The sequence below is a fragment of the Oncorhynchus tshawytscha genome, unplaced genomic scaffold (genome assembly GCF_018296145.1).
Source record: "Oncorhynchus tshawytscha isolate Ot180627B unplaced genomic scaffold, Otsh_v2.0 Un_contig_4556_pilon_pilon, whole genome shotgun sequence".
Taxonomy (NCBI): Eukaryota; Metazoa; Chordata; class Actinopteri; order Salmoniformes; family Salmonidae; genus Oncorhynchus; species Oncorhynchus tshawytscha.
The window spans coordinates 182105-197289 of NW_024609635.1; the positions used below are offsets into that span (position 1 = coordinate 182105).

Consider the following 15185-nt stretch of genomic DNA (forward strand, 5'->3'; position numbering starts at 1 on the left):
AAAGGCCCAATGCAGTCTTTTTAATTTTTTTTTATCTCAACATCAAATAATTTCTGGGTAACAATTAAGTACCTTACTGTGAGTAAAAAAAATAAAAAATAAAAATATTTTTTATTTTGTAATTTAAAAAAAATAGCTTCGTAGCAAAGAGCGATTTTCTCAAGCAAAAATGTTGCTATGAATGTTTGGGAGGGGTTTGAGTGGGGAGGGGAAAACTGAAAACTGGCTGTTATAGGCAGAGACGTTAGGAACCCGCTTTCTAATTGGTCTATTAATTAATTAATCGCCTGGTGATACCACCAAAACTCCATCCCACCAAAATATACATTTTTAAACAGCTCTTTCACTAAAAGGACATTATCATAATTTTCATAATTTCAGAGTATTATTCCAACCTCATAGTGTGGAAATATACATAAAACACAGGAAATCACACGTTTGACCGCACTGAGCCTTTAAGGTGAGGTGACAAGGAGAGGAAGCCATTTTAGACAATTGAGATGGACCTGCATACTGAACAATGTTATAAAACACAGGCTGTTAGAGAGAGAGAAGAGGAGGCAGTGGAGATTAACGGAGAGAAAGAAAGAGGGGAAGGAAAGAAAGAAAGGAGGACGTAGGAGGAGAGAAGAGAGAGATAAATCACCAAGGGAGGAGGATGTTTCCTGGGGGGAAACACACAAACACACACACAGTCTTGTATAACTAACCTTGTGGGGACACACAATTCAGTCCCATTCAAAATCCTATTTTACCTAACCCCTAAACCTAACACTAACCTTAACCCCAAAACCTAACCCTAGCTCCTAACCATAACCCTAAAACGAACCCTAGCTCCTAACCCTAAACATAATTCTAACCCTAACACTAATTCTAACCTTAACTCTAAACCCCATAGAAATAGCATTTGACCTTGTGGGGACCAACAAAATGTCCCCAGTTGGTCAAATTGTTGTTTGTTTACTATTCTTCTGGGGTCTGAATACATTCTGAATGCACCGTACACCGACCGCACCATCCTGCCTCACACACACACACACACACACACACACACACACACACACACACACACACACACACACACACACACACACACACACACACACACACACACACACACAGTTTGCTACAGCAGGAAAATAATCCTGCAGCAACAGGAAATGTGAATGATTATGTGGATTATAATTAATGGAAAGTTTTGTAGGGAAAATGACATTTCGAAGTGGAAATTACAAACTTCAGAAGCCTTACATTTAAACCTTGCATATACTAGATGTTTTAAATGTCCTGCACTGCAAGAAACTTATCCTGCAACAGGGTGATCAAATGAAGATCCTACATCTGTACACACACACATGCTGGACCTTAATATTTTATAATATTAGAAACTGACTTAGGGCCAGTTTTCATGCTGTGCTCTATACAGCTGAGGTTAGACCAGGGGTTAGAAGGGTGCTGAGGTCAGATCAGGGGTTAGAAGGGTGCAGAGGTCAGACCAGGGGTTAGAAGGGTGCAGAGGTCAGACCAGGGGTTAGAAGGGTGCAGAGGTCAGACCATTGGTTAGAAGGGTGCAGAGGTCAGACCAGGGGTTAGAAGGGTGCAGAGGTCAGACCAGGGGTTAGAAGGGTGCAGAGGTCAGACCAGGGGTTAGAAGGGTGCAGAGATGTCAGACCAGGGGTTAGAAGGGTGAAGAGAGTGATCCAGTATTGATCCCACATGACCACCTGGTTCCAGTGAGGATAGAGTTTATTGTTTTCTCTGTCATGCAGGGAGTGTGTGTCAGTGTGTGCGTGGCGTGTATGTGGTGTGTGTGTGTGTAGGTGTGTGGCGTGTGTGGTGTGGTGTGTATGTGTGTGTTGTGTCATGTTTGTGTGTTGAGTGTGTGTGTGTGTGTGTGTGTGTCATGTGTTGTGTGTATGTGTGGTAAGTGTGTATATGTGTATGTGTGTCATGTGGCAAATGTGTATGTGTGAGTTTGTGTGCGTTTGTGCCTCCAACACTGTTCATTATCACACTGCTAATTACCCAGGGGAATTGTGGGTAAACAAGTAAGTTAAAGAAAGGAAAGAGGGTGAGAGGAAGAGGACTGGAGAATGGCATAATACAGGACAGAATAAACACTGTGTGAAGGACTAGTGAAACTTAGAGACCTCTTTAGATGGGGTGTTAAAGTCTTAAAGCAGCAATTGTCATTTTTGGAAAAATTCATTTTTGTATAAGTTATCTTTTCGAAAGTATTTTGGCCGTTGTGGTTTAAACCAAAAAAGCGATATGATACTCTGAGAAAAATGGCAGAATCATGGTGTTCAGTTCTACAGTTGTCTGTATCTCTTCAGCTGCCATAAACTGTTAACATGGAGAGGTATAGAGTAGCATCCTTGCTGTTGTGTGTCCGGTCTGGTTGTCCTTTAGTGAGGATGACACCATGCTCTTCCTTTCAACTCCGCAAACCTTTCATCTAGTCATCCTGTCCTGTCTCTGGATCCAACACACACGTGCACACACACACGCCACAAGGTCTATGTCAGAAAACAGATGCTCTGGTATAGAAAGGAAAAGTGTGTGAGAGAGAGAGAGAGAGAAGGAGAGAAGAGGAAGAAAATAGAGAGAGAGAGCGAGAGAAGAGAGGGAGAGAAGAGGAAGAGAAGGGAGAGAGAACAAGAGAGGAGGAAGAGAGAGTGAGAGAAGAGAGGGAGAGAAGAGGATGAAACGAGAGAGAGAGTGAGAGAAGAGGGAGATCGAAAGCGAGAGCGAGAGAGAAGACGAAGAGGTAGAGAGAGAGAGAGAGAGAGAGAAAAGAGGGAGAGAAGAGGAAGAGAGGAGAGAGAGCAAGAGTAGAGGAAGAAAGAGAGAGAGAGAGAAAAGACGAAGAGGGAGAGAGAGAAGAGAGGGAGAGAAGAGGAAGAGAGAGCGAGAGATGATGAAGAGAGAGAGCGAGAGAAGATGAAGAGGGAGCGAGAGAGAGAGAGAGATAAGTGAGGGAGAGAAGAGGAAGAGAAGAGAGAGAAGAGAGGAAGAGATAAGTGAGGGAGAGAAGAGGAAGAGAAGAGAGAGAAGAGAGGAAGAGATAAGTGAGGGAGAGAAGAGGAAGAGAGTGAGAGGAGAGAGAATGAAGAAGAGAAGAGAGAGAGAGAGAAGTGGAAGAGAGAGTGAGAGGAGAGAGAGAGGGTGAGAGGAGAGAGAGAAGGAAGAAGAGAAGAGAGAGAGAAGAGGAAGAGAGAGACAACAAAAGAGAGATATACACACAGCCATGCAAAGGTTTAATGTATTTTTCCACCAAATAAAAAATAACTGTAATTATCCTCATGCCAATATATGAGCTACAGTATGTGAATTTGTGTCTTTGTCCCTTCAAAGCCGCAACTACCCCCCACACACACACACACTGCTCCTCCTGATCCCTGATATCCTGCCTTTCCGAATTATAACCAAATCACCCAGGAATATTACGGAAATTAGGAAAGACCACTGCTGGCAAGCATCCACTTAAACGGCAACGGGGAGAAATGGTGGGAAAGAGTACAGTTGAGAGTTTCAGCATGTGTGAGTGTGTGTGCGCGCATGTATGTGTTGCCTATGTATTCATGTGTTTAATATGTCATGGAACATGTCAGCTCATAGGCATCAGCAGTCTCTGGGCAGGAATTAGTTGTTGTCTCCTTGTTTATCTTTACTGGACAAAAATATAAATGCAACATGTAAAATGTTGGTCCCATGTTTCATGAGCTTAAATAGAAGATCCCAGAAATGTTGTATTTCTCTCAAATTTTGTGCACAAATTTGTTTCCATCCCTGTTAGTGAGCATTTCTCCTTTGCCAAGATAATCCATCCACCTGACAGGTGTGGCATATCAAGAAGCTGATTAAACAGCATGATAATTACACAGGTGCACCTTGTACTAGGGACAATAAAAGGGCACTCTAAAATGTGCAGTTGCGTCACACAACACAATGCCACAGACGGTTTTGAGGAAGCATGCAATTGGCATGCTGACTGCAATAATGTCCACAAGAGCTGTTGCCAGATAATTTAATGTTAATTTCTCTACCATAAGCCGCCTCCAATGTCATTTTAAAGAATTTGGCAGTAAGTCCAAACGGCTTCACAACTGCAGACCACATGTAACCATGCCAGCCCAGGACCTCCACATCCGGCTTCTTCACCGGCCGGATCGTTCGAGATCAGCCACCTGGACAGCTGATGAAACTGATGAGTATTTTTGTCTTGTTATAAAGCCCTTTTGTGGAGAAAAGGTGGCACATACAGCACCTATCTTACTTATGTTTTCCTCCATAGTATTAACATGTAGAGGATATGATAGTTCTCCCTCCATAGTATTAACATGTACAGGATATGATAGTTCTCCCTCCATAGTATTAACATGTACAGGATATGATAGTTCTCCCTCCATAGTATTAACATGTACAGGATATGATAGTTCTCCCTCCATAGTATTAACATGTACAGGATATGATAGTTCTCCCTCCATAGTATTAACATGTACAGGATATGATAGTTCTCCCTCCATAGTATTAACATGTACAGGATATGATAGTTCTCCCTCCATAGTATTAACATGTACAGGATATGATAGTTCTCCCTCCATAGTATTAACATGTACAGGATATGATAGTTCTCCCTCCATTATATTAACATGTTGTCACGACTTCCACCAAAGTCGTTTCCTCTCCTTGTTCGGGCGGTGTTCGGCGGTCGGCGTCACCGGTCTTCTAGCCATCGTCGATTCACTTTTCATTTTCCATTTGTTTTGTCTTGTTTTCCTGCACACCTGGTTTCCATTTCCCTCATTTATTGTTGTGTATTTAACCCTCTGTTCCCCCCATGTCTTTGTGTGGAATTGTTTGTTGTAGGTGCTTGTGTACATGTTTACTGGTGCGCGTCTGGTTTGTGTACCCATATTCTGTAGTATTTTTATGCCGTTTGATTAAACTGCTCCGGCTACTACCTAGTTCTGCTCTCTTGTGTCTGACTTCCCTGCCACCAGTTACGCACCCCTTTACACATGTACAGGATATGATAGTTCTCCCTCCATAGAAAACTCTAAGACTTGATGGTGAGGGCTACAGTATATACTGTATACTGTTTTTGTTACTATAAAGGTGTAAACCAACATACAGGTTTCCGTGTAACTGTGTGTGTGTGTTGTCTGTGTGTCTGCATGAGTGTCTGCATGAGTGTGTGCTCGAGTACTCAGATGTGTATGCATGTAACTGTGTGTGTGTGTGTGTGTGTGTGTGTGTGTGTGTGTGTGTGTGTGTGTGTGTGTGTGTGTGTGTGTGTGTGTGTGCTCGAGTACTCAGATGTGTATGCGTGTAACTGTGTGTGTGTGTGTATGCGTGTAACTGTGTGTGTGTGTGTGTGTGTGTGCTCGAGTACTCAGATGTGTATGCGTGTAACTGTGTGTGTGTGTGTATGCGTGTAACTGTGTGTGTGTGTGTGTGTGTGTGTGTGTTTGTGTGTGTGTGTGTGTGCTCGAGTACTCAGATGTGTATGCGTGTAACTGTGTGTGTGTGTGTATGCGTGTAACTGTGTGTGTGTGTGTGTGTGTGTGTGTGTGTGTGTGTGTGTGTGTGTGTGTGTGTGTGTGTGTGTGTGTGCTCGAGTACTCAGATGTGTGTGTTCTTCACACTCTTCAACACACCCTCAGAGCTGGTTTCCTCTTGCCCGGCATCGTTGGTAATTAACACATACCAGATCATTTCACACTAGTCCATCTGTTGACTGCAGAGACAGAGACCGAGAGAGATGGGTGGATCGAGACGAGTCTCTCTCTACAATCAGAGAGCCGTCTCATCTGTCTGACAGATGTGTAGTACTATAGATCATCTTGATGCTTCATCATCAGGAGGAGTAACACTACAACACTCTATTCTTGATCTTACTGTTAAGGGTCGGCCATCTTGTGTCTTTGTGATTCATCAAAGCAGCGCCTTTATAAACCATTAATCAAAGCAGCGCCTCTGTAAACCGTACTATAGCAACATATCTGTTGTTATTATTATAAAACATATTTCTTCGGTAAAAAAATGGACAATATCTGTTAAATCCCTAACAGGACTGCTTTTTTTTCATAGCCAGCGGTGTGTGTGTGTGTGTGTGTGTGTGTGTGTGTGCGCGCGCGCGCACGGGTGCATGTGGACAGGACTTCCCCCATCAATAATTAAAAAGCAGCCCTCCTCCCTCTGTCTCTAACTGAACAGAGAAACAGAACATAACATCTCTCCTCCAAAAAAGGACAAAACAAGCGGCCGGCTGCTCTCCTCTCTGCAGCATCATATCGCTGTCCCTCGCTCCGACACAGTGAGGAAAAATAAGGGATATTTGACTGCTCTGGTGTGTCAGGGTCGGGAATAATTCATATTTCCCTCCCTCTCCATGTCCCTCCCTCCCTCCCTCCCTCCCTCACCATCTTTCTCACCACTTCACTTTCTCTCAAGGAAGCCCTCAAGTTTCCTTGGAGACAAGGAGAGAGAGGAGGGTTTGGGTGCAAACGGATGTGGATTTCTCTCTATTTCAATCTCTCTCTCTTTCTCTCTCTGCTGGTCTTTTCCATATAAAGCTCATTGTTAGAACACTACCTGTCGAAGCAGAAGCAGCAGCTGATGTAATTCCATTATTATGTGAAGAATAAAGAGGATGAGTGATGGTGAATTCACAATGAGAAACACGAAGGGAACTGTTCTTCTGATATATCTGGTGTCATATAGTGACATGTCCATTGATTCATCACCAACCCCATAAAGACCAGAGAACTATTCAAGATAAGAATCTTACTGAGGAGTCATATAATGTTGCAGCCTAAAGAGAAGATGACCTCTTGTGCCCTACCTCGGGTAATGACCAGAGGAGGCTGGTGGGAGGCGCTACAGGAGGACGGGCTCACTGTAACGGCTGGAATGGAATCAATGGAACAGAGTCAAATGTGTAGTTTCCATGTGTTTGATACTGTTCCATAGATTCCATTCCAGCCACTACGATGAGCCTGTCCTCCTATAGCGCCTCCCACCAGCCTCCTCTGGTCATGACAATGTTTAGTATTCATGACGCATGTTCCCCTTCATACGAACCCGGGGTGAACCAATGGTCAGACAGACAGCACTGTACACAAAAATTAAGCCAAGGGAGTTTTTTTGAGGGAGAATAAAGACGACTTTTAAGTAGTTAGACATGTTAATAAGAAGGGTCTAGAATCGTCTTATATGGTGAGCTACCGAGTAACTAGGACAGGCAAGACCCATACTATTGTGGACGACTTAATTCTTCCAGCTGCCGCGGATATTGCTGGGACAATGCTGGGAGAAAAGGCCCAAAAAACTATACAGACAATGTCTTCATCAAACAACACAGTTTCACGATACATCAGTTACATGGTAGGAGATGTTTTGAAACAATTACTGCTTCACAAACAAGCCAGTGAATTATTTGCGTTACCGCTGGATGAGTCAACAGACGTGGCGGGTCTGGCACAGCTCCTGGTATATGTCCGTTACGCTTATGGGGGTCAATTAAGGAAGACACCCTCTTTTGGAAACCCAACATTGCAGAGTTATGTGCATCCTTTCAAGCACATCCTTCTCATTAACCTGTGGTGAGTTATTAACAATTTTTTATGAACAAATAAAGTTTTATATGTAAGATGGTTAAATAAAGAGCAAAATGATTGATTATTATTATATTATTATTTGTGCCCTGGTCCTATAAGAGCTCTTTGTCACTTCCCATGAGCCGGGTTGTGACAAAAACTCTCATTCTTATGTTTAATAAATGCATCGTATAGTGTGTGTGTAGCAGGCTTACAATTATGGCAAAAAACATTTGATAGTGCGCTGACCCTGGTGCTAGAGGGGGTACAGCTGACCCTGGTGCTAGAGGGGATACAGCTGACCCTGGTACTAGAGGGGGTACAGCTGACCCTGGGGCTAGAGGGGGTACAGCTGACCCTGGTGCTAGAGGGGATACAGCTGACCCTGGTACTAGAGGGGGTACAGCTGACCCTGGTGCTAGAGGGGGTACAGCTGACCCTGGTGCTAGAGGGGATACAGCTGACCCTGGTGCTAGAGGGGGTACAGCTGACCCTGGTGCTAGAGGGGGTACAGCTGACCCTGGTGCTAGAGGGGATACAGCTGACCCTGGTACTAGAGGGGGTACAGCTGACCCTGGTGCTAGAGGGGGTACAGCTGACCCTGGGGCTAGAGGGGGTACAGCTGACCCTGGTGCTAGAGGGGGTACAGCTGACCCTGATGCTTGAGGGGGTACAGCTGACCCTGGTGCTAGAGGGGATACAGCTGACCCTGGTGCTAGAGGGGTACAGCTGACCCTGGTGCTAGAGGTGGTACAGCTGACCCTGGTGCTAGAGGGGGTACAGCTGACCCTGGTGCTAGAGGGGGTACAGCTGACCCTGGTGCTAGAGGGGGTACAGCTGACCCTGGTGCTAGAGGGGGTACAGCTGACCCTGGTGCTAGAGGGGGTACAGCTGACCCTGGTGCTAGAGGGGGCACAGCTGACCCTGGTGCTAGAGGGGGCACAGCTGACCCTGGTGCTAGAGGGGGTACAGCTGACCCTGGTGCTAGAGGGGGTACAGCTGACCCTGGTGCTAGAGGGAGTACTCAGCTGGAGGTTGAATGTTTGAAGGGGTACGGGACTATAAAAAGTTTGGGAACCACTGTATTAGACAAATCCTCACTATGGCCTCTGGGGAAACGTACACGTATTCCTCCTGAAGGATTCCAGAATCTTGTTGAACCCAGTCTGTCTACAGGACAGCTGGGCTGTATATTAATACGGTGACTGAGTGATATAAAGGTTGCGTTTACACAGGCAGTCCAATTCCAATCTTTTTTTCACTAATTGGTCTTTCAACCTGTCAGATCTTTGGCCAATAATTGGGCAAAAGATCGGATTTGGTCTGCCTGTGTAAACTCAGCCTTAGATAGTCAGATCAATCTGTTTTAGGTGAAATAATTACACACATACACTTATAGAAGAAAACTGAGTATTGCCATAGTAGTCAACAGAAAATCAGCTCAACCAAGATGGCCGCCCGGCTGGCACACGTCATCATCAGCACTGGTCTGTACTCACTGATGAGTAGAGGTGTCCCTCTCCGTTCATGGCGATGTACAGACCCATCTTGACTGACTGGATGGCCACCACTCGAAGGCCCACTGGGATGAGGTTGAACAAAGCTGAGAGACAAATCAGCACAGTAAAGCAGATTGACAATCTTACCGATAGAATACACATTATTGTGTGTGTGTGTGTGTGTGTGTACGTAGCGTACGTATGCATCTATATAAGATTCAGATACTCAGTCAACCATGTGACACAGTTCCACACACACACACACACACATGACTAGAATGGAACGATACAGTATATACATGAAAGCTACCAGAACACTTAATCCCATGAATGGATCACGAGACGTGTATGAGACTTGACACATGCGTGTAGTAGCTGTGTGAGAAATGACATTATTCACAGAACCGTGTTCATCTGGACTTCAGTGTGTCAGTTCTCATTTGTCCATGTCTGACATGTACTGCATGAGATCTGTGATTGGATGACTTCTGATAAAATGTCTGTCACTGGGTTGACGGAGGTTGCCACTCAGCCACTCAATCTACCCCCCTCTGTGTGTGCATGTGTGTTCGGACTCACAGGAGTTAGTGCCGTCATCTTTGGTCCCGTCCAGACATCCATCTGGGTTCATCTGCAAGTAGTATCCCTGTCTGCAGTACAACCTGGTCACTATGCCCTTAAGCTGTGGATCTAGAGGGAGAGAGGAGAGAGGAGAGAAAGGAGAGAAAGGAGAGAGGCGAGAGAAAGGAGAGAGGAGATAGGAGAGAGAGAGGAGAGAGAAAGGAGAGAGGATAGAGGAGAGAGAAAGGATAGAGGAGAAAGGAGAGAGAGAGAGAAAGGAGAGAGGAGAGATAGAGGAGAGAGAGAAGAGAGAGAAAGGAGAGAGGAGAGAGAAAGGAGAGAGGAGAGAGAAAGGAGAGAGGAGAGAGAAAGGAGAGAGGAGAGAGGAGAGAGAAAGGAGAGAGGAGAGAGAAAGGAGAGAGGAGAGAGGAGAGAGAAAGGAGAGAGGAGAGAGAAAGGAGAGAGGAGAGAGAAAGGAGAGAGGAGAGAGAAAGGAGAGAGGAGAGAGAAAGGAGAGAGGAGAGAGAAAGGAGAGAGAAAGGAGAGAGAAAGGAGAGAGGAGAGAAAAAGGAGAGAGAAAGGAGAGAGAAAGGAGAGAGGAGGGAGAGAGGAGAGAGAGAAGAACGAGAGGAGAGAGAGAGAGAGAGAGATAGATAGAAGAGAGAGAGTCTCATTATTAAAAGGTGGGCTGGCTTCAGTGTAAAAGTTCAAGACTACATTATTTTGAGGTTTCTTTTATCTCCGTGACAATATCAGTCTGTTTTCACAAAGAAAGAGCGAGCAGACAGACCGGAGCTCAGGAGAAAAAGCTCTTAATCTCAGAAATGTCTGAGAATGTCAGCATGTGTGTGCAACCCAGTCCACACCCACACAGGCCCAAGACTTCATTATGTTCTCCCCCAACTCCCTGTCACAAAACAGCCAGAGAAAGAAACATGTCAAACAGAGAAACAGAGAGAAACAGAGAGAGAAAAAGAGAGAGAGAAACAGAGAGAGAGAGAGCATAAGAGAAGGATTTTAGAACAGTGTTCTAGGGCTGAGGAGAAAGAGAAAGAGAATAAAGGAACAGGAGGAGCCATGGATAAACAGTGGTGAAATAGCTGGACCCAACACACACACGGTGCATTCAGAAAGTATTCAGACCCCTTGACTTTTCCCACGTTTTGTTACGTTACAGCCTTTTCTAAAATGGATTCAATAGTTTTTTACCCTCATCAATCTACACACAATACCCCATAATGACGAAGCAAAAAGAGGATTCTAGACATTTTTGTAAATGTATAAATAAAAAATAAAAAACGGACATATCACATTTACATAACTATTCAGATCCTTTTCGTCAGTACTTTGTTGAAGCACCTTTTGGCAGTGATTACAACCTCAAGTCTTCTTGAGTATGACGCTACAAGCTTGACACACCTGTATTTGTGGAGTTTCTCCGATTCTTCTCTGCAGATCCTATCAAGCTCTGTCAGGTTGGTTGGGGAGTGTTGCTGTACAGCTATTTTCAGGTCTCTCCAGAGATGTTCGATCTGGTTCAAGTCCGGGCTTTAGCTGGGCCACTCAAGGACATTCACAGAGTTGTTCTGAAGCCACTCTTGCATTGTCTTGGCTGTGTGCTTTGGGTCGTTATCATACTGGAAGGTGAACCTTGCTCCGTTCATCTTTCCCTCAATCCTGGCTAGTCTCTCAGTCCCTGCCGCTGAAAAACATCCCCCCAGCCTGATGCTGCCACCACCATGCTTCACCGAATGGATGGTGCCAGGTTTCCTCCAGACGTGATGCTTTTGGCATTCAGGCCAAAGAGTTCAATCTTGGTTTCAATCAGACCAGATAATCTTGTTCCTCATGGTCTGAGTCTTTAGGTGCCTTTTGGCAAACTCCAAGTGGGCTGTCATGTACCTTTTACTGAGGAGTGGCTTCTGGCCACTCTACCATAAAGTCCTGATTGGTGGAGTGCTGCAGAGATGGTTGTCCTTCTGGAAGGTTCTACCATCTCCACAGAGGAAATCTGGAGCTTTGTCAGAGTGACCATCGGGTTCTTGGTCACCTCCCAGACCAAGGCCCTTCTCCCCCGATTGCTCGATTTAGCCGGGTGACCAGCTCTAGGAAGAGTCTTGGTGGTTTCAAACTTCTTCCATTTAATAATTAATAATGATGGAGGCCACTGTGTTCTTGGGGACCTTCAATGCTGCAGACCTTTTTTGGTGCCCTTCCCCATATCTGGGCCTCAACACAATCCTGTCTCGAAGCTCTATGGACAATTCCTTTGACCTCATGGCTTGGTTTTTGCTCTGACATGCACTGTCAACTGTGGGACCTTATATAGAGATGCATGTACCTTTCCAAATCATGTCCTATCGATTGAATTTACCACAGGTGGACTCCAATCAAGTTGTAGAAACATCAAGGATGATCAATGGAAACAGGATGCACCTGAGCTCAATTTCGAGTCTCATAGCAAAGGGTCTGAATACTTATGTAAATAAGGTATTTATAAGGTAAATATATGTTTTATTTTGAATACATTTGCAAACATTTCTTAAAACCAGTTTTCACTTTGTCATTATGGGGTATTGAGTGTAGATTGATGAGGAAAAAAATGTTTTTCATCGATTTTAGAATAAGGCTGTAACATAACAAAATGTGGAAAATGTCAAGGGGTCTGAATACTTTCTGAATGCACTGTACACCGACCGCACCATCCTGCCTCACACACACACACACACACACACACACACACACACACACACACACACACACACACAGCACCCTCCTGTGTCTCTATAGTAATGAAGGATTCCCCTTCTGTTTACATTAATATTAACTGATGCTCTGCACATGCAGACCACACCCAATGCACTCTCTCTCTCTCACTCTCGTTCTCCCTCTACACACACACACACAAACACACTCACACTCGACACACACTTTCTGTCACACAAACAGACCACACCCTCTTCTGAGTCTCTACAGCAATGTGGAGATCCCCTCTGAAGGTGTTGTTGGTTGTGGTGATGTGTGTGTGCCAGAGGAAAAAAAGGTATGCTCCAATGAACATGATAGATTAGAACTGCAGACGAGACTGACCCAGTTTAGAAGAGTGAGAGAGGGAAATAGAGGAAGAGAGAGCGAGAGAAAGGGATTTTCCAGTTTTCACACCAGGGACAGAGGAGGAATGATTACCAACCCTCTACACTAGTAGTCTGTCTGTTCAGCTCAACGTTCAACCACCTGAGAATACATTTTAGAAGACCTTAGACAACGTCTGGTCATTTTAATTTGGGGGAGAAAAACCACTATAACCTTCTATTACTATTCAGTCTTTACTAAATAGAGTAGAGATGAGGATATAGAGGTGGAGTCACTGAGATGAGAACAGAGTAGAGATGAGGAGATAGAGGTGGAGTCACTGAGATGAGAACAGAGTAGAGATGAGGAGATAGAGGTGGAGTCACTGAGATGAGAACAGAGTAGAGATGAGTAGATAGAGGTGGAGTCACTGAGATGAGAAGAGAGTAGAGATGAGGAGATAGAGGTGGAGGAGATGAGATGAGAACAGAGTAGAGATGAAGAGATAGAGGTGGAGGAGATGAGATGAGAACAGAGTAGAGATGAGGAGATAGAGGTGGAGGAGATGAGATGAGAACAGAGTAGAGATGAGGAGATAGAGGTGGAGTCACTGAGATGAGAACAGAGTAGAGATGAGGAGATAGAGGTGGAGTCACTGAGATGAGAACAGAGTAGAGATGAGGATATAGAGGTGGAGTCACTGAGATGAGAACAGAGTAGAGATGAGGAGATAGAGGTGGAGTCACTGAGATGAGAACAGAGTAGAGATGAGTAGATAGAGGTGGAGTCACTGAGATGAGAAGAGAGTAGAGATGAGTAGATAGAGGTGGAGTCACTGAGATGAGAACAGAGTAGAGATGAGGAGATAGAGGTGGAGGAGATGAGATGAGAACAGAGTAGAGATGAGGAGATAGAGGTGGAGGAGATGAGATGAGAACAGAGTAGAGATGAGGAGATAGAGGTGGAGTCACTGAGATGAGAACAGAGTAGAGATGAGGAGATAGAGGTGGAGTCACTGAGATGAGAACAGAGTAGAGATGAGGAGATAGAGGTGGAGTCACTGAGATGAGAACAGAGTAGAGATGAGGAGATAGAGGTGGAGTCACTGAGATGAGAACAGAGTAGAGATGAGTAGATAGAGGTGGAGTCACTGAGATGAGAACAGAGTAGATATGAGTAGATAGAGGTGGAGTCACTGAGATGAGAACAGAGTAGAGATGAGTAGATAGAGGTGGTCACTGAGATGAGAACAGAGTAGAGATGAGTAGATAGAGGTGGTCACTGAGATGAGAACAGAGTAGAGATGAGGAGATAGAGGTGGAGTCACTGAGATGAGAACAGAGTAGAGATGAGGAGATAGAGGTGGAGTCACTGAGAAGAGAACAGAGTAGAGATGAGGAGATAGAGGTGGAGTCACTGAGATGAGAACAGAGTAGAGATGAGGAGATAGAGGTGGAGTCACTGAGATGAGAACAGAGTAGATATGAGTAGATAGAGGTGGAGTCACTGAGATGAGAACAGAGTAGAGATGAGTAGATAGAGGTGGAGTCACTGAGATGAGAACAGAGTAGAGATGAGTAGATAGAGGTGGAGTCACTGAGATGAGAACAGAGTAGAGATGAGTAGATAGAGGTGGAGTCACTGAGATGAGAACAGAGTAGAGATGAGTAGACAGAGTTGGAGTCACTGAGATGAGAACAGAGTAGAGATGAGTAGATAGAGGTGGAGTCACTGAGATGAGAACAGAGTAGAGATGAGGAGATAGAGGTGGAGTCACTGAGATGAGAACAGAGTAGAGATGAGTAGATAGAGGTGGAGTCACTGAGATGAGAACAGAGTAGAGATGAGTAGATAGAGGTGGAGTCACTGAGATGAGAACAGAGTAGAGATGAGGAGATAGAGGTGGAGTCACTGAGATGAGAACAGAGTAGAGATGAGGAGATAGAGGTGGAGTCACTGAGATGAGAACAGAGTAGAGATGAGGAGATAGAGGTGGAGTCACTGAGATGAGAACAGAGTAGAGATGAGGAGATAGTGGTGGAGTCACTGAGATGAGAACAGAGTAGATATGAGTAGATAGAGGTGGAGTCACTGAGATGAGAACAGAGTAGAGATGAGTAGATAGAGGTGGTCACTGAGATGAGAACAGAGTAGAGATGAGGAGATAGAGGTGGAGTCACTGAGATGAGAACAGAGTAGAGATGAGGAGATAGAGGTGGAGTCACTGAGATGAGAACAGAGTAGAGATGAGGAGATAGAGGTGGAGTCACTGAGATGAGAACAGAGTAGAGATGAGGAGATAGAGGTGGAGTCACTGAGATGAGAACAGAGTAGATATGAGTAGATAGAGGTGGAGTCACTGAGATGAGAACAGAGTAGAGATGAGTAGATAGAGGTGGTCACTGAGATGAGAACAGAGTAGAGATGAGGAGATAGAGGTGGAGTCACT

General features: G+C 44.8%; 1 protein-coding gene across 3 annotated transcripts in view; it reads right to left on the reverse strand.

The window, feature by feature from the left end:
- The window catches only part of LOC112235969 (fibroblast growth factor 14-like), a 67704-nt gene that overhangs the window by 4976 nt on the left and 47543 nt on the right, over positions 1–15185 (reverse strand). For all 3 annotated transcript variants that reach the window (XM_042316535.1, XM_042316538.1, XM_042316536.1), the window contains exons 2-3: positions 9683–9793; positions 9104–9207 (exon numbers count right to left, since the gene is read on the reverse strand). In XM_042316535.1, coding sequence (XP_042172469.1) covers positions 9104–9207; positions 9683–9793 — 215 coding nt within the window. The remainder of the gene's footprint in view (positions 1–9103; positions 9208–9682; positions 9794–15185) is intronic.